At 41.5% G+C, this 20,786-nt stretch overlaps 1 protein-coding gene across 3 annotated transcripts in view; it reads right to left on the bottom strand.

Moving 5' to 3' along the window:
- bcl9 (BCL9 transcription coactivator) overlaps nt 1–20,786 on the bottom strand; it is a 249,515-nt gene that overhangs the window by 19,889 nt on the left and 208,840 nt on the right. For all 3 annotated transcript variants that reach the window (XM_060825939.1, XM_060825938.1, XM_060825941.1), the window contains 2 exons: nt 17,568–19,806; nt 3,632–3,757 (listed from right to left, as the gene is read on the bottom strand). In XM_060825939.1, the coding sequence (XP_060681922.1) occupies nt 3,632–3,757; nt 17,568–19,806 (2,365 nt within the window). The remainder of the gene's footprint in view (nt 1–3,631; nt 3,758–17,567; nt 19,807–20,786) is intronic.

Raw genomic sequence — 20,786 nt, forward strand, 5'->3', positions numbered from 1 at the left:
TACCTTTTCTTCTCCTTTTGTGTTGCACTTGACTTTCCTTGTCAGTCATGGTTGCTTCGTCCATCCCTGAATTTGTTTCTTCTTCCTTGCATTGAATTTCTACTATGCCTCCCAAATTACCCACAATAACTCCTGCTTCACTGTCTTCTCTGTTAAGCTCTCCTTCCAATCACCGCTGGCCAGCTCCTCCCTCATATCTTAGTAGTTACTTTTACTCAATTGTAATGCTGTTACATCTGATTCCTCCTTCTCCTTCTCAGAGTGAACTCTATCAAAATATAGTCATTATCCTCTTAGGGCTTCTTCACCTTAAACTCCCTAATCAAGTCTGTCTCATTACACATCACCAAATCCAGAATTGCCTATTTCCTAGTCGGCTTCAGAAAACCCTCTTGAAGACATTCCATGAATTCTTTTCCTTGAGATCCACTACCAACCTAATTTTCCCAGTCCATCTGAAGGAGATAGAAACCATTTGAAGAGAGATGTTGTGGGCAAAATTTTGGCAAATTAAGTTTAATATAGAAAAATATGAAGGAAAAACAAAAGAACAGAGCATTATTTAAATGACAAAAAAACGGCAGAAAGCTCCAATACAAAGGGATTGGGGTACTTGTGCATAAAACTCCCCTCCCTATTCCACCAAGGACATGCAAGTTCTAGGCCTTCTCCACCGCCAACTCCGAGCCACCCGATGACTGGAGGTTGAACAACTTACCTTCCACCTTGGGACCCTCCAGCCACATGGAATTAATGTCGATTTCACAAGTTTCCTCATCTCCCCTCCCCCCACCCTCAGACTTGGCACAGCCCTCTTGAACTGTACTACCAGTCCATCTTCCTTCCCATCTATTTGCTCCACCCTCTACTCTGACCTATCACCATCACCCTCCATCTTCATCCACCTATCGCATTCCTGTCCACCATTCCCCCCCCCCACCGAGTCTCACCACACCTCCCATTTATCTCTTAGTCCCCTACTCCTCCCACTCCCAATATTCCTGATGAAGATCTTATGCTCGAAACATCAACTCTCTTGCTCCTCAGACACTGCCTGATCTGCTGTGTTTTTCCAGTGCTGCACCTTTTGACACAGAAATCTAGGTCACAGGTACAACAGGTAATCAGGAAGGCTGGTGCAATGTTGGACTTATGTCAAGGGTGTTGGAATACAAGACTGGGAAGTCTTATTGCAACTGTACAAGGTACTGGTGACACCACATCTGACAGGGTAAATGCTGAGAGGATGTATTCCCATGTGGGAGAGTCTAGAACCCTAGAACATAATCCCAGAATAAAGGACCAGCAAATTAAAATTGAGATGATGAAGGTTTTCTTCTCTCAGAGGTTTGAGTCTTGGCAACAGTGGGGGCAGAGTCTATTTGTATATTTAAGGCTAAGACAGATTCTTGAATCAGCCACAATCCTGTTGAATGACAGAGCACACTCAAGGGGATGAATGTCATTCTCCTGTTGCTATTTCTTACAGTGTATACCTGTTCCTATCCCTCGACTGTCTGCGTTGTCTATTGTTCCTGTCCCTCGACTGTCTGCATTGTCTATTATTCTTGTCCCTCGATTGTCTGCATTGTCTATTGTTCCTTCCAGCTCAGCAAGCGAACCTACATCCAGAACCTCAACCTACAAATCTTCTCAAAACTCGTTGCCTGTCCCTCAACCATCCATGTGGTCAACTCCTATTCTCATGACTTGTGTTCTTTTCTGATTTTATGATGAAGAACTCTCCCAAAATGTGGTGACCAGAACTGGAAGCAATATTCCAAGACGAGGCATATCAGAGCTTTATCCATGTTCAGCATATTATGCTGCTTTGTACTCAGTATCTCTGTTTATGAAGTCGTACAAGCCATATACTTTGTTAGTTCTTTTATCAATATTTCCTGTTACCTTCAAAGATGATCCCCAAGTTCCTCTGTCTTTCTTCAGATTAAGAATCATAGTATTTTATAATATAGGAGGAGGCTATTGTTTCTGTATCAGCTTCTGAAAGAGCTAACCAGCTATTCCCACTCTTCAGCCTTATTGCCATAGTGCTCTAACTGCATCTTTATCCAGCTCTCTTTTGAAACCTCTTTTGGAAACTCTCTCCACCTTCTAACATTCTCTCAGGCAGCACATTCTAAAATCCTAACATCTCTGCATAAAGAAGTTTCTCCTCATCTTACTGATGATCTTGAAATTGTGACCCTCTAGTTACTGACATATGAACTAATGTAAACAGAATATCAATTACCATGACAAAACTATTTATAATTCTACACACTTCAACAAGCTCACCTCTTAATCTTCTTGACTCAAGGAGAATAAGACCAATCTCTCTCATCTTTCCTCAAATCTAAAATCTCTCATTCCTGATATCATACAAGTAAATTTCCTTTGCATTCTCTCCAAGGCTTTAACATTCTTCCTTACTTAAGGTGTCCAGAAATGAACATAATAATCTAAATGTGGTATGACCAAAGATTTTTAGAGGTGCAGCACCACTTCTTTGCTTTTATAGTCTATGCCTCTATTTATAAATGCAAGAATCCTACAAGCCATTTTTTACAACTGTTTAAACTTGTCTGGTAAACTTCAGTGAATCACGCACAAGAACCCTGAGGTCCCTTTGTTTCTGGATTCCCCTCAATGTAGTACCATTCAGCCTGCATTGTCTTTCCATATCTCTTCTATCAAAATGCATTACCTCACATTAAAATTCATTTGCCAAGTATCTGCCCATGTGACCATACGCTCTATCTCCCTCATATCAAAGGTTCCCTTGTGTATTGCCTTTGTTAGAAGGATATGTGTTTGCCTGTACCTCAACTATTTTTTTCCTTAAAGACTCATTGTTCCATTTCGGTTTTATACCTGTCAATCCTCCATTTTATTCTGGCTAGATTCCTTTTCGTTACGTTGACGTCTGTCCTCTTCCAGTTTATAAGTTCTACCGCAGTTTGTTCATTGGTCATTTTTAATACCGATCTAACCCTCATTTCACAACAATTGGTCTTATTCAAAGGGCCCTCACAGATCTTTGATTCACATGATCATCTCTTTTCCAAATCCTGCATCATAGTGGGCCAAGAATCAATGGTCAAAGAAGTTGCCCTCAACACAATTAACCACTGTCAACTATCAAACTCATCTAGTTCACTAATGTTCTTTTGGGAGAGAAATCTGCTGTCCTTACCTGGTCTAGCCTACATATATCACTTGACTCACAACAATATGATTGAATCTTATCTGCTTGAAGATAGTGAGGACTGTGGATGCTGGAAAGTCAAAATCAATAAAATATGGAACTGAAAAAAGCACAGCAGGTTAAGCAGCATCAGAGGAGCAGGAAAGTTGACATTTCAGGCAGGATCCTCTGCTCTCTGGCAAATAGGGATGGTCAACAAATACTGATCTCAACAGTGAAGCCAACATCCCAAGAACAAATTAAAAACAAACAAAATAAATCATTTGATGTTTACCTAACTCCACAATTCCCAATGTGCCTCTTGCTATTATATTTATCTTTTTAAGATATCATGCTAGCATCCTTTCTTTTAATCTCTCCATACTCCAGACAGCATTGGAACCAATCCCTCTCACAATTCCACTTTGAAAATGTCCATCATACCTTTATATTCCTTTAGTTCCTCCAATTTCCGATCCATGTTTTCAGTTGTTCTCATGTGTAGTGCCGTAGCTCCTTCAACCCCGTCACCCTCATTGGGCCTCATCTCTACATCCCTTGCTCTTGGTCCTAGAAAATTAAACAAAAAGTTTTCTTTGTGTTATTATTGCTGCATGATTAACCTGAAACCTCTGCAGCAAAATTCATCTGCAACTGCACCCTCAGGCCAATAAATAAGCAGACAAGTTATCTTTATATGACACCTCTATGTCATCTAATGTTCCAAAGTGCAGCACAGCATTGTCAAGTAAAGTACCACTCCAAGCCACGTTTGTTGAGGTAGACTATGTTAAAATGAGGAGGAAATTCCAAAGCTTGGGGGTCTGCCAACTGAAAACACAGTGACTAAACATAGAGTGATTCTGATGGGGAATGCAGAAGATGACAGAACTAGCAAGTGTAGATGTCACAGAATTGTGGGCCTGCAGGAAATTATCTCAATAGAGAGAAGTGAGGCCATGGTGGCTTTGAAAAACAAAGTTCTGAACTGTAAAATCAATTCATTGTACATCAGCGAACCATGAGGTGATAAGCAACAGCATTCTGAGACACAGAAAGCAGAGTTGTGAATGATCTCAAGTTTTACAGCAAGCAGAATGTGGACCTCAGCTAGAAGTACATTGGAATAGTTAAGTGTGGACGTGACAGAAGGTTTCAACTGCATTGGGTGACCTACAAATGTGGAAATTGCTGTTATTAGTGATGGCACAGGTATGAGATCAGAAGCTTATATCAAGGCCAAATGTCTTAGAAAGTTTATAACCAGACTGGCTTTATTGGGGAGAAGATTGAGTCATTAGCAGGACAATATAGTTAGGAGTGGGGACTGAAAACAATTACTTCACATTTCCTAATATTCAATCAGTGGAAATTCCTGCTCATCCAATACTGGATGTTAAATAAGCAGTTTGCTAATTAAGGAACAATGGAGGGATATCAAGTGACATCAAAGTACCAGTGTCAAGATTAGAGTGGTGCTGGAAAAGCACAGCAAGTCAGGCAGCATCCAAGGAGCAGGAAAATCAACATTACTGATGAAGGGCATCACTGATGGAGGGTTCCTGCCCAAAACGTCGATTTTCCTGTTCCTCAGATGCTGCCTGGCCTGCTGTGCTTTTCCAGCACCACTCTAATCATGACTCTGATCTCCAGCATCTGCAGTCCTCACTTTCGCCTACTCCAGAGTACCAGTATGACAGTGGGAACAGAAGTCTCTCAAGTGATTCTCTCGATGATAATTAAACAGATAGTTCTGGGAGCAGGAATATGTAGTTCACCCAGCTGAGTTACATTAGAAAAGATGACAGCTTAAAATCTGATTGAAGATTTGTAACTCGGGTGTCCGTTGTTGTGGTTCTGCTCGCCGAGCTGGAAGTTTTTGCTGCAAACGTTTCGTTCCCTGGCTAGGGAACATCATCAGTGCTGTTGGAGCCTCGTGTGAAGCGCTGCTTTGATGTTTCTTCCGGTATTTATATTGGTTTGTTCTTGCCGCTTCCGGGTGTCAGTTTCAGCTGCAGTGATTTGTATGTGGGGTCCAGGTCGATGTGTCTGTTGATGGATGTTCTTGCCGTTTCCGGGTGTCAGTTTCAGCTGTAGTGGTTTGTATATGGTGTCCAGATCAATGTGTCTGTTGATGGAGTTTGGGGATGAATGCCATGCTTCTAGGAATTCTCTGGCTGTTCTCTGTCTGGCTTGTCCTATGATAGGACAAGCCAGACAGAGAACAGCCAGAGAATTCCTAGAAGCATGGCATTCATCCCCAAACTCCATCAACAGACACATTGACCTGGACACCATATGCAAACCACTACAGCTGAAACTGACACCCGGAAACGGCAAGAACATCCATCAACAGACACATCGACCTGGACCCCACATACAAATCACTGCAGCTGAAATTGACACCCGGAAGCGGCAAGAACAAACCAATATAAATACCGGAAGAAACATCAAAGCAGCGCTTCACACGAGGCTCCAACAGCACTGATGATGTTCCCTAGCCAGGGAACGAAACGTTTGCAGCAAAAACTTCCAGCTCGGCGAGCAGAACAACAACAATGACAGCTTAACTATGTTAAAGGTTGCAAACAGGTCACACATGATGTCATTAATCACTGACAAGGAAGGTACTGTGAGACAGAGCAGAAACCCATTTGCAGAGATAAAGCATGGATTTTTAAGAAAAGGGGACATAGTTTTGACAAGCAATAACCCTCTGTGAGACTGGTGATTCATCTGATTGTAATGCTTTACTTGTTACTACATTATGTGCAGCTAAATTTAAGTCAATATCATTGGTGCTTTGGTGTTGCTCTCTCTTTCTTGTTGACATACTAAGGTCATCTTGACTATAGCTCAAGGGTTTAGGAAAACAGGAAGTCAACTTGTGTGTAGGGGATAGAGGCAGGGTGGCTGCAAAGTCTCTCTACGCTGCAGACACCCTCCCTCTATTCCTGATGAAGGGCTTTTGCCTGAAACATCGATTTTCCGGCTCCTCGAATGCTGCCTGACTTGCTGTGCTTTTCCAGCACCACTATAATCTAGACTCTGGTTTCCAGCATCTGCAGCCCTTGTTTTTACCCTGTGTGTAGGGATGTCATAGGTTTCAGTGAGTACAGGTAGATTGCAGAACAAGACAGATACCTACAACACAGTGCAGCATATCTACATTTGCAGCAAGGAAATAGTTCTGAAGATGCACTAACACAACCATTTTGATAAGGTCCAGAGTCAATTAAGGAAAAAGCAAATTTCAGAAGCTGTTTTCTCACAAATACTGTCAGCATTGCAAGGTAATCAGAAGGTTTTACAGTAATGAATGTCATAGCTTATAAAGACAATACCATAAACAATAAAAGCTAAAATCAAAACAGTAACTAGTGTCATCATATTGCCATTACACGTTTTGAAAGACACACCTCAGTAAATCGCACTCTGCTGTATGAAAACATCTTACAGTGCATCATCCATATTACTCAGAGATGGCCTGACTATTGAAGATACAGAAGATTCATTCATTTGGCTGTACAATGAAGAACTTGGTGTATCACCCCAAGCCACTTTTAAATGTAAATAAGTATTAATATGAAAAGCATTATGCCAAGATATCATATCCACATCATATCAGAGACATGTGGATATTGAATGCACAGGACAGCTAGTAGGTGAATGTAAGTACTGGTGATGGATGAATTGGGATATTCAATGAGGCATGTCAAACATAATCAACCCCAGCAGTGGAGGAAACCTTTATACCCAGATGACATTGCATTTACTTTTGGACAAAAGTAGCATAAGACTTCATCACAGTGCACAGGGAAGATTACATCATTATGGCAGATTTCTTCGCTAAACTTTATTTTGATGACTTAGCAACACAATGATCATGACTACTGACACAATGACCACTATTTTCAAATTATGTAGTGTCCTGAATCAGTGTCTCATAATGATTCCAGTTCACTGGCAAACTGTTTCAAGATATTTATACTACGTAAGAGATATATGTGGAGTGATCCAAATCACATCATGATCCCACAATTCGTGCTCAAACGGTCTAACTGAGTAGTGTTGTCAATTCAAGTCAATGATTTTAAGGTGTCCAGAAATACACGATTTTCACATTGCATTGTTGTATTTACATATAATACCAAAGAAAAAGGGATTACAATCCTCAACACAACACATTCTTGGAAAGTATGAATAAAACTCCTGTCCAGCAACCAATTATAAGCTGTTTCCAAGACATATGGCAACTTCTTCACAAATAGAGGAGACTGAAAGAGATACACAATAAGTGAGCAGGTAGAGAACTACCAAAACTATACACTGGATTGAGAATGTGAGTTAGAAAAACAAATACTTGGATATCACCAATAGTTTCTAGGGTATGCAACCAGTCCAAATCATATGAAGTCATCTGTGATTACAGTACTACATTGTGAAGGAAAAGAAGTCAGCTAATACTTGCCATATCAATCACACATGAAGGGAGTAACAACGAACATTTCGACAATGATGGTTGTGCAGTGATGTTGAATGCCATCAACCAATAGCAAACTAATAAAATTGGTCAAACAAATGTTACAGAGAACAACACTTACCTCTGCAGATAGGTACAGTAGCCAGTTCAGGACAAGTTGTCAAACCTCCAAAATGTTACAATGAAGTTTGAAATGTTAGTCTTTTAATTTCTGTTTTAGCTGTTTGCATTATTATTGAATTGACAACATGTAGCTATGCAGAACCATGCCTTTCAGTTTGGGATAAACTTTTATTTTGGTACAAAGGGAGATATTGTATTATGTCTGACGGTCAGTATGTTTGTACATATCTTTAACAGACATGCTCATTGTACCATCAATATGTGATGGCATATGACCTAAGAATATAAAGATCTCATTCCCTATGTTACTGTGGATAACTTTAAATGGAACGCTACTGGAAACAAGATCCTTTTTTATACTTTGTTGGTGTGAAATCAATCTACTTTCACATATGTGTATGAAGCTTTTGAAGTGTCCTTTGTTTCAAGGTATATCTTGAATCTACTTTCAAGAATTTAACAAGGCTCCTTAGACAACACCTTCAAAACCCATGACCACTTCCATCTAGAAGGACAAAGGAACACCGCCATCTTGAAAGTATTTGGGGTGTGTCTATCTTATGCATGAGTTCATGTTTTTATACTATCCCTTTGAATATATTTCAACATAGAGAATAAACTTTGCTCATAACTGATTTTTAAAATGTCCTTGCAGATTAACACACACCATCTATCCATGAAATGAAATCTCAAACTTAGCACATGGATCAAATCACAGCTTCAAATAATGTCACACTTTACATTTTTTTTTAAATAAGTTCTCAGTTATACAGATCCTACTTTTAAACTGGTCCTTTACAAATTTAACCCTTAGATTCTATTATAACATGAAATAAGAAATTATAAATGAAAAGGAAGACAGCATTCTGAGTTAAATATAGTTATTGTTTTGCATCTTTGTAAGCAATCTTTTCAGATTTTACACCTTTCTACAAATTAATTTACCAGAACCAATTTCCAATTCATATAATGAATTGTATAAAATTTAAACGTGCAAAGGTTTACATTAGTGATTGTCTTTTTGTCTGGAATTAATTATATTTACATGCATCTTGGCACTATAACTAGTTTTTCTGTAGGCAGCATAGATACTTCTAATTCAACAATTTAACAGGGTAATTAACCTCAAAACCGAACATTAAATTTCAAATTACTCAAATTCCAACTTAAAAATGATTTTGGTCAAAAATCTCAAGCCTCCAGATACAAGTTTAAAAAGTTCAACAACTCTTTTAAAATAGAAATGTTGGTGTAATTCGTTCTTACATTTAAACTGGCTGTGCTGTTCCCATCAAGACATGCCTGAGCAAGATATATGGATACTAGAGAAAATAGAAGTCAGAACAAGGCAACTTACTGATTCACACAAATCAACTTTTCCTTAAGTTATAAATTTTCCTTCCAATATAAACCACTATCTTAGATAAGATCATATTTGAGGGATTATGTTGAAGCACTATATTTCACTAAAGTACTATATTTAAGCTTCACTAAAATTTCTGACAATTTTCAACTTCAAAACTCTTTTTTTGATATACATTAATGTTTTTTTTCTTGAACTTTGCTTCTATGTTTTTCATATCTTGCTGGACTGCTGGTGGACATTCTGATTCATACCCAATCCAATCATAATTTTTTAAAAAAGGCCAGGGAACATTGGCATCACTTGCAGTGTTTAGTACTTATGCCCATGCCTAATCACTTTCGATAAGTTTGACTGAGCTGCTTTCTTGAACTGCTGCAGTTGATATGCCATAGATAGATCCACAATAATGTCAGCGTGGGACTTCCAGAGTTTTGACCCAACAAAAGTGAAAGAATTTAATACATTTCTACATCAGGATGGTGAGTGACTTAGAAGGGAACTTGTAGGTGGTGGCGTTCCATGTATCTGCTGTCCTTGTCCTTCTCGATGGAAGTGGTCATGGGTTTAGAAGGTGTTGTCTAAGGAGCCTTGTTAAATTTCTGCAATACTTCTTGTAGATGGAACACATGGAAACTACTGAGCATTGATATCTCTCTCATTTGATGATGTTAACAGATATTTCAAGTATTTCTGCACTGATTACTATCCTTCTTTTCTATTTGGTTTCTAATAAGACCAGTTCACAGACAATGTTTCAGTTTCATAGAAGTAATTTGCTCAATTATGCTGGATGTTGGGATGTCAAAACTATTCCAAAAAAAGCGATTTCAGAGAGTTAGGCTGGAAGCTAAAAAGAAGGACAAGCAGAGTAGTAATCGCAGGATAACTACCAGTGCCACATGCTAGTGAGGCGAGGAACAGGGAGCAAGTGCAGCTAAATATGTAGCTACAGACATGTAGATCATTGGGATACCTTCTGGGGAAGGTGGGACCTGTATATGAAGGGTTGCACTTAAATTGAAAGGGCACCAATGTCCTGGGCAGGAGATTTGCAAGACCATTTCAGGAGGGTTGAAACTAATTTGGCAGGGGGGTGGGAACCAGAGCTACAGATCATTGGAGAGGGTAGTTGTTGAATAGGTAGAGATAGAATTCAGAGAGTCTGTCAGGAAGGATACACAGTTAATAAGGCAAAAGGATAGGTTAAAATATGTCTTCTTCAATGCAAGCAGTATCAGGAATAAGAGTGATGAACTTAGAGCATAGATTAGTATTTGGTACTTTGAGACTGTGGCCATAACAGAGACATGGATTTCACAGGGGCAGGAATGGTTGCTGAATGTTCCAGGGTTTAGATCATTTAAAAAGAGCAGGGAGGGGTGTAAAAAAGGAGAGGAGGTAGCATTGTTAATGAAAGAGTGGTGCATCACAGCTGCTGAAAAGGAGATTGTTGAGGAGGGTTGGTCTATTGAGTCACTCTGGGTGGACAGGAAAGGAGCAGTCACTTTATTGGGTCTTTTCTATAGACCCCACAATAGCAGCCATGAGATGGAAGAACAGATTGAACAGTTTATCTTGGAAAGGTACAGATGTAACAGAGTTGTTGTTATGGGTGACTTCAACTTCCCCAATATTGATTGGAACCTCCTTAGTGCAGATGGTCTGAATGGAGCTGATTTAGTCAGGTGTGTCCAGGAAGGATTCGTGACTCAGTATGTAGATAGGTGGATTGGGGGAGGCCATATTGGACTTGATGTGAGGCAACGAACCAAGCCAGGTGTCATATCTCTCAGTGGGAGAGCATTTCAGTGATAGCAACTCCAACTGCCTCATATTTACCATAGCCATGGAAAGGGATAGGAACAGATAGTATGAAAAATATTTAATTAAGGGAGGGGAAATTATACTGGCTTAGACAGGAGCTGTGGAGTATAAATTGGAACAATTGTTCTACGGGAAATGCACAACAGAAATGTGGAGGCTGTTTAAGGAGCACTTATTGCAAGTGTTGAATAACTTTGTCCCACTGAGACAGCCAAGGTATGGCAAGGTGAAGGAGCCTTGGATGACAACAGCAGAGGAGCTTCTTGTCAAAAGGAAGAAGAAAACTTACTTAAGGTTGAAGAAGCAAGGATCTGGCACAGCTTTAGAGGATTATAAGGGAGCTAGGAAAGAACTCAAAAATGGACTGAGGACAGTTAGGAGGGGGCATGAAAAAGCTTGGCAGGAAGGATTAGGGAAAATCCAAAGGCATTCTACACGTATGTGAGGAATAAGAGAATGATCAGTGAGAGGGGAGGACAAATCAGGAATAGTGGAGGGAATTTGTTTCTGAAGTCTAAAGGTGTAGGGGTGATCCTAAATGAGTTTTTTGCTTCAGTATTCATGAGAGAGAAGGATCTTGTTGATAGTGAGAACACCAGGGACCAGGTTAATAGGATTGAAAGTTTTATATTAATGAAGTGGATGTGCTGGAAAATCGAGACTGGATATATCCAATGTTAGTAGGGGAAATGAGGAATGAGATTGCTGCACCTCTGGCGGTGATCTTTGCATCCTCACTCTCCACAGTAGTAGTACTGGATGATTGGAGGGAGCCAAATGTTGTTCCTCTGTTCAAGAAAGGAAATAGGGAAATCCCTGGGAATTACAGACCAGTCAGTCTTATGTCTGTGGTAAGCAAGGTACTGGAAAGGATTGTGAGATAGGATTTATGACTATTTGGAAAAACATAATTTGATTAAAGATAGTCAGCATGACTTTATGAGGGGCAGGACATGCCTCATAAGCCTTATTGAGTTCTTTGAGGATGTGATGAGACAAGTTGACAAAGGTCGAGCAATGGATATGGTGTCTATGGAGAAAGTGAAGACTGCAGATGCTGGAGATCAGAGTCAAGAGTGTGGTGCTGGAAACGTCAGGCAGCAGGTCAGGCAGCATCTGAGGAGGAGGAGAATGATGTTTCGGGCAAAGGTCCTGATGAAGCCTCGCCGATTCTCCCGTTCTTCGGATGTGGCCTGACCTGCTGTGCTTTTCCAGCACCACACTCTTGACAATGGTGTCTATGGATTTCAGTAAGGTATTTGATAAGGTATCTCCATGGTAGACTGGTTCAGAAAGTTAGAAGGTATTGGATACAGAGAAATTTGGCTGTCTGGATACAGAATTGGCTGGCCGTAAGAAGACAATGCGTGGTCGTGGATGGAAAGTATTCTGCCTGGAGGTCAGTGACCAATGGTGTCCCGCAGGGATCTGTTCTTGGGCCTCTGTTCTTTGTAGTTTTTATAAATGACTTGAATGAAGAAGTGGAAAGGAAAGTTAGTAAGTTTGCCAATGACACAAAGGTCGGTGATGCTGTAGATATTGTCAAGGGCTGTTGCAGGCTACAGCTAGACATTGTCAGGCTGCAAAGCTGGGCTGAGAGTGGCAGGTGGACTTCAACCTAAATAAATGCAAAGTGATTCATTTTGGAAGGTCAAATTAGAATGGTGAATCCAAGGTTAACCAGATTCTTGGCAGTGTAGAGGAACAGGGGGATCTTGGGGTCCATGTGCATAGATCCCTCAAAATTGCCACCCAAGTTGACAGGATTGTTAAGAAGGCATACGGTGTTTTGGTTTTATTTAACAGGGGGTTTGAGTTTAATAGAGGGATGTTTTGCTGCAGTTAGACCACACTTGGAATATTGCGTCCATTTCTGGTCGCCTCATTATAGGAAGGATGCTTTAGAGGTTGCAGAGGAGATTCACCAGGATGCTGTCTGGGTTCAAGGGAGGTTGGGTAGCTAGAGCTTTTCACATGGGAAAGAATAAAGTAGAAAGGTGAAAGGTAAGGGCGGCACGGTGGCACAGTGGTTAGCACTGCTGCCTCACAGCGCCTGTAGACCCGGGTTCAATTCCCGACTCAGGCGACTGACTGTGTGGAGTCTGCACGTTCTCCCCGTGTCTGCGTGGGTTTCCTCTGGGTGCTCCGGTTTCCTCCCACAGTCCAAAGATGTGCGGGTCAGGTGAATTGGCCAAGCTAAATTGCCCGTAGTGTTAGGTAAGGGGTAAATGTAGGGGTATGGGTGGGTTGCGCTTCGGCGGTTCGGTGTGGACTTGTTGGGCCGAAGGGCCTGTTTCCACACCGTAAGTCTAATCTAATCAGTGATTTGATAGGGTGTACAAGGTAATGAGATGCATAGATGGAGTAGTTAGACAAAGACTTTTCCCCAGGACAGAAATGGCTTTCATGAGGAACCATAATTTTAAGGTGAGTGGAGGAAGCTATAGGGGAGATGTCAGAGGTAGGTTCTTTATGCAGAGAGTGGTGGGTGTGAGGAATGCACAGCCAGCAATGGTTGTAGAGTCAGAGACATTAGGGGCATTTAAGCAACTGCTGGACAAGCAGATGGATGGCAGTAAATTGAGGAGTGTGTAGTTTAGGTTGATCTTAGATTAAGATAAATGCTCGTCAAAAATCGTGGGCTGAAGGATCTGAACTGTGCTGTACTGTTCTATATTCCATGCTCTAAATTCAAAATACAGCATCCCTTCCAGTTATCATGGGAGGGCTCCTTCAAACGAGAAGTGATTGAGTGTGGATTAGGATTCCATCTTTCCCCAACCCTCCAATCGTCACCAGGACAGAACCCACTGGTCCTCACCTACCACCCCACCAACCTCTATATACATCATATCATCCGTCATCATTTCCGCCACCTCCAAACGGACCCCACCACCAGGGATATATTTCCCTCCCCTCCCCTATCAGCGTTCCGAAAAGACCACTCCCTCCGTGACTCCCTCGTCAGGTCCACACTCCCTACCAACCCAACCTCCATTCCCGGCACCTTCCCCTGCGACCGCAAGAAATGCAAAACTTGCGCCCACACCTCCCCCCTTACTTCCCTCCAAGGCCCCAAGGGATCTTCCATATCCATCACAAATTCACCTGAACCTCCACACACATCATTTACTGCATCCGCTGCACCCGATGTGGCCTCCTCTATATTGGGGAGACATTTCAGAGAACACCTCTGGGACACCCAGACCAACCAACCTAACCACCCCGTGGCTCAACACTTCAACTCCCCCTCCCACCCCACCAAGGACATGCAGGTCCTTGGACTCCTCCATCGCCAGACCATAGCAACACGACGGCTGGAGGAAGAGCGCCTCATCTTCCACCTAGGAACCCTCCAACCGCAAGGGATGAACTCAGATTTCTCCAGTTTCCTCATTTCCCCTCCCCCCACCCCTTGTCTTAGTCCCAACCCTCGAACTCAGCACCACCTTCCTAACCTGCAATCTTCTTCCTGACCTCTCCGCCCCCACCCCCACCTTGGCCTATCACCCTCACCTTAACCTCCTTCCACCTATCACATTTCCAATGCCCCTCCCCCAAGTCCCTTCTCCTTACCTTTTATTTTAGCCTGCTTGGCATACTTTCCTCATTCCTGAAACGTCCTGCTCCTTGGATGCTATTCTACACTATAGGCAATCTAACATGGCCAATCCACATAATCTGTACATCTTTGGACTGTGAGATGAAATCAAGACCTGGACGAAACCACACAAACACGGAAAACAAGCAAACTCCACACCTGAGCCTGGAATCGAGCCCGGGACCCTGGCACTGTGAGGCAACAGCGCTAACCACAGAGTCACCGTGCTGCTCAGTAGAAATCTAACTGTTATCCTTTTTGAATTCTAATTTTTCTTCTGCTTAATCTGTTTTGAAACTAATTGGAGCTTGGGCTATCAACAGTTCATCTAGACTCCTCACAACAACATTTTTTTCTTCCTTCAGCTTCATGTGCTGAGACAGTTTATCAACTATCTCCATCTTCTTTCACTGCTTATTTTAAGCTGAACCCGATTTTCTCTGCTACAGCCTTCAAAACATTTTTCTGGCTGTTTCAAGGCAGAAAGAAATAACATCTTCCTTTCTATAAAGACCTGAGAATCATTGTGATTCCCCAGTGAATACAACAAATGTAAACATAAAGTCCTGCCTGTTTAAATTCTGTAAGGTTTCAGCAAATACATCTCACAATCTAGTTCACGTTCCCTTTATTTCATTGGATGAGGACATGACTGGCTATTTAATTAAGAGTCGACCACATTGTTGTGGGTCTGGAGTCACATTTAAGTCACACCAGTCAAGGTAGACAGGTTTCTTTTCCTAAAGGACATCAGTGAACCAAATGAGTTTTTATGACAATTGACAATGATTATATGGTCACCATTAAGCCAACTCTTTTACTGAATTGAAATATCACCAGCCGTCATGGTGGGATTCGAACACAAGTCACAGAATATTAGTCTAACATTCTGGATTACTAGCCCAATGACATTATTACTGCATCACCTCTGCCTCCTGTAAGTTGATCAAAGACAAGTCTCAAATTTTATTAAAATTCCCATGAAGACCAAAACAAAATATTACAATTATCCAAATGATTTCCATGAGAAAATGAATGAATGAAATCTCCTATTTGCTAACTTTTGCTTTAAGAATAAGCAAAAATTAAAACAGTTTAACAAAAAATAAGTTAAGATAGTCTCTCAGATAATCTCCCAATAAGCTCCCTGAAAGTAGCCAACAAGTAGATATGCTGGGAAAGAAGGTATATGGCATGCTTGCCTTTATTGGTCAGGGAATTGAGTCCAGATGGCATGTTGCAGCATTATAAGACTTTGATTAGGCCACACCTAGAATATTGTGTTCAATTTTGGTCACTACATTACAGGAAAGATATGGAGGCTTTGGAAAGAGTGCAGAAGATGTTTACCAGGATGCTACCTGGATTAGAGCGTATGAGCTGTAAGGAGAGGCTAGAAAAACTCAGGTTGTTTTCTCTGGAGTGGCAGAGGCTGAGGGGCAACTTGATGGAAATATGTAAAATTATGAGATGCAAAGATAGAATTTATGGTTAGAATCCTTCTCCCAGAGTTGAAATGTCTAATACTTGGTGGCAAGTATTTCAGGTGAGAAGGGAAAATTCAAAGGAGATATGAGGAGCAGATGTTTTACGCAGAGAATGATAGAAGTCTGGAACATACTGCCAGGGGTACTGGTGGAAACAGATACAATAGGGATGTTTAAGGGACTTTTAGATAAGAACATTAATATGCAAGGAATGGAAGCATTTAGACCAAGGGCAGGCATATGTGATTACCTTAATTTGGCTGAAGGGTCCATTCTGCTGCTCTACATATCTATGTTCTATATTTTCAAGATCCTGGATGGAGAATGTGTGGGGTGAGAAGGTAGTAGAAGATTGAAAAATAATGTATTTGACACTCTATTGATGAATGGACAGAAGGACTATCCTAGTAAATTACAGGCTGGTCAGTTGCCAGTAATGGTTTCAAAATAATAACCAGTGATTAAAAATGTCAGGCCCTGGGAAAGGATTGTGTTCATTAAGGAAAATCAGCAAGAATTGCATAGGCAATTTCTTTAATTTGACTAATTAAATCTTTTGACGCAGTAACAGAGAAAGTTGAAGAAGGTTGATGAAAACAAAAGAACTGCAAATGCTGTAAATCAGAAACAAAAATAGAAATTGCTGGAAAATCTCAGTAAGTCTGCCAGCATCTGTGGAGATAAAGCAGAGTTAATGTTTTGAGTTGAGTGACCCTTCCTCAGTAATGTTTGCTCACAATAGGCATTTAGGAATATTGAACTAAGGTGGGAATCTGGAGTAAGGTTGCAGATGAACTGTTTGAATGATGGAACATCTTCAAACTGTTAAAGGTTTACATTTGTTCTTAAGTTCCTATTGTGTATTTTGCAAGCATGTAATCCCTTTCAAATCTTGTTTTGAGCTTCAGATTGCAAAACATATTCCTTGAGCCATTTGTTTATTCTCCAAATAAACAGAAGACCTATTGCTGAATGGAATTTGATTATTTTAGCATGTGTAATACCAAACTGGAATAGTAATCAAATAATCCAGCACATTAGTGTAAGATTCATGTCAGAACTGCAGTTATATAGCTTTTGATATAGCCTCCATGTCACAATTATTCAACCACTGTTTAGTAAAAATCAACATGTCACAAGAGATCATTCAAATTTTTTTTAGACCTTGAAAGCAGTTACACAGTGATATCTATAATTAACATTTAATCTACAATGAGTTAAAAGGCATGTTGGAAAGAACAGCAAACCTGGAGCAGAGTTGGTCACTCTCTATCAATGTACACACAACAAGAAAAGTCATGGTTTATGGGTTAAACAACTTTGCTGTTACATGTTTGAATATTATGTGTAACACAGATATTTATTGTCCACTGGATTGTTTGAAATTTCAGTTTAGAAATATCAAGTGCAAAGGTCAACACACAAAAATACATTAATTCTTCCTTTTAGACTTTGAAAGCTTCTCACAGATAACTGAATAACAAAAGAGTGAATACCTGATTCCATTGTTGCCATCATGCCAGGCGATGTTAAACTTAAAGGGGGTTTTGTGCTTGGTTGGATTACTGGACTCTGGAGTCGAGGTTTAGGGGACGATGTCCATCCAGGGGAAGGAGCTGGAAGAGCTGGCGATTTGAGGTGGACTGGGGAAGTAGCTACTGACCGAATAACTGAGGGAGACTTGATGGATGCTGCAGCCGCTTGGCCAGACAGAATGCCAGTTAGCTGAGACGGTGTCTGTGGGGACTTGAGGTTCGTTGATGGCGAACCAACAACTGGGGACTGCACCTGTCTAATTGTTGGTGACTTCAAAGAATTCATCCCTGGAGAGTTTGCCTGGCTAGAAACATTCAAATCTGATGGCTTACGGCTGAGACCTCGTGGAGCTTTGTGAATCACATTGATAGTGCTCGGATTAGTGGAGACATTTGGAGGTAGTGGTGGTATGTGACTTAGCCTTGCATTGCTTCCTGTATTAGTTAATTGCTCAGAAACAAACTGATCCCTCGGGTTTCTTATTGCTCCTGGGCCTTGAGAGGTATCAGGAAGTGGAGGAGATCCCATGAAATCTTGTGATTGACCACTGAACTGGGACGGTAAGATTTTCGGCTGCTCAGCCAACATTTCTCCATTGTTTGATTGCCTTATTTTCATGTCATCTCCAGGACTCACATTGTGAGGTTGGCCTGTTCCAGGTCCATGCTTTTGTGACACTGTCTGAGAGTTCATGCTCACTTCCAGGTTCATGTTGACATTCATGTTCATGTTCATGCTAGAGGACATCATTCCAACTTCCATACCTCTGACTGGCCCTGACTGCATAGGCAACCCTTTAGGATCAGAAAATTCCATTCCGGTAGGACTTGGAATGCCTTCTCCTGGTAACCTGGGAAAGATGTTGCCATTTGCAGGCTCCAGATGTCTTTGCAATTGCAACAATCTATTCATTTCCATTCCCATGCCAGGGGACATTCTTAGCTGCTTTTCAGGCAACTGCTGATGAAACAGATCATCTTGCATGTTCTGAGGATTCGGGAATCTCACTGCACGACCTGCCCCACAAAAGAGTCCTGGTCCATGAGAGAAATTTCTACTCTCTGTCATTTTTGGCATGTCATCTGGCCAGTTAACACCTGGGAGATCAAGTCTTGGTACTGGATTTGGGCCTCCAACAGAGTCAATGTCCGGATTCAACATTCCTGTAAAGCTAGGCATTCTCTGTAACCGATGTCCATGAATCCCTGAATGGTGTGTTCGACCTCTGGGATGCATCGTATTTGGAGGATTCACTCCTTGAAAAGATTCTGATCCTCCAGGAACCCACCCTTCTCCGGGGTTGATTTGATAAGGTGGTGGAGGCCCTCCAATTATCCTCCTTGGGCCATGCTGGTGCATGAGGAGGTCTTGTACTGTCCTGGGGTGAACAGTCTGCTCCTGTTTCCTCCGTTTCTCCTCGTAGAACTCCTGCTGCAGCTTTAACCAGGCTAATTGTTCTGGAGTCATATGATCCACAAGCTCCTGTCCCGCTTGTGAACTCATTACATTCTGTGGTGGCCCTCCATCAGCTGGCTGGAAAACAACATCGCGATGACCTGATGTTCCAAAGGACCGAGCCTCTGGCCGAGAGCTAGGCTGTTTTCCTACACTCGGTGAGTGTGAAATCATGGATTTAGGAGCCCCTTCTGGATTTTTAGATGGAACTTCATGCCCTGCAGTGTTCTGCATAGGACAATTGTCTGAAGTCCCAGCATGTTCACTTTCAGGAAAGAGCATTCTCTGAATGTCACGCAGTGTTTGTAATGAACGCTCCCTATGCTTCAACTGTTCTTGAGACAGACCTTCTGGATTTTCTCCAATATTCAATGTACTATCTGGCTGTGCTGCCTCCTTTGGCTCATTCTTTGACTCAGATTCTGAGCTACTTGTTGGTGTATAAGCATTTGGTGCCACTACAGTGGGTGTTTGGTTACTGGGTACAGAATTTCCACAAGAATCCTCAACAGATAAGGGAACAGAATTTTGGGGACTACCATCAGGAAACACTTTATTGTCCACGCCTGCATTGTCCTGATCAATAGTCTCATGGGAATCAACTTGCTTGGATATCAGACCCTGCTGTGATTGGTTCTGTAGCATTCTTGTGGTATCTTGCTGGTTTTGTTTTTGCTTCTGTCGTGTACATGTTTGCTGATGAGTTAGTGAAGCAAGGCAGTGAGCAGGTAATTGTTTATTTTGCTGTAAAACACAAAAGTGAAAAATTGAATTTAATTATTTCAGGACAAGGTTAGTCATAGAGTCATAGAGATGTACAACATGGAAACAGACCCTTTGGTCCAACTCGTCCATGCTGACTAGATATCTTAAAATTAGTCTCATTTGTCAGCATTCATATTCTTCTAAACCTTCCCTATTCATATACTCACTCCAGATGCCTTTAAATATTATAATTGTGCCAGCCTCCACCATTTCTTCTGGTAATTCATTCCATAAATGCACCATCCTCTGTGTGAAAAAGTTGCCCCTTAGGTCCTTTTAAATCATTCTCCTCTCACCTTAAACCCATGCCCTTTAGTTTTGGACTCCCCTACACTGGGGAAAAGATTAGATTCCCTACAGTGTGGAAACAGGCCCTTCGGCCCAACCAATCCACACCAACCCTCCAAAGAGTAACCCACCCAGACCCAATTCCCTCTGCACCTAACATTATGGGCAATTTAGCATGATCAATTCACCTCACCTGCACATCTTTGGAGCAAACCAGAGCACCTGGAGAAAACCCATGCAGACATAGGGAGAATGTGCAAACTCCACACAGACAGACGCCCAAGGCTGGAATTGAACCCAGGTGCTGTGAGGCAGCAGTGCTAACCACTGAGCCACTGTGCCACCCAATAAGCCTCCTCTAGCCCACTTGGCTATTCACTCTATCCATGCCCCTCATGATTTAGAAATATCCATAAGGTCACGCCTCAGCCTCCAATACTCCAGGAAAAATAGCCTCAGGCCAGTCAGCCTCTCCTTATGTCTCAAACCTTTCAACTCTGGCAACATCCTTGTAAATCCTTTCTGAACCCTTTCAAGTTTAACAACACCTTTCCTAAACCAAGGAGACCAAATCTCAAATGAATATATTTTGTTATCAATAGATAGCAGTCATAGGAAAGAGCTCCTGAGCATAGCAAAGCACAAAAATCAGGTAACACATACACTCAATG

Source organism: Hemiscyllium ocellatum, chromosome 6, assembly GCF_020745735.1.
Source record: "Hemiscyllium ocellatum isolate sHemOce1 chromosome 6, sHemOce1.pat.X.cur, whole genome shotgun sequence".
NCBI classification, from domain to species: Eukaryota; Metazoa; Chordata; class Chondrichthyes; order Orectolobiformes; family Hemiscylliidae; genus Hemiscyllium; species Hemiscyllium ocellatum.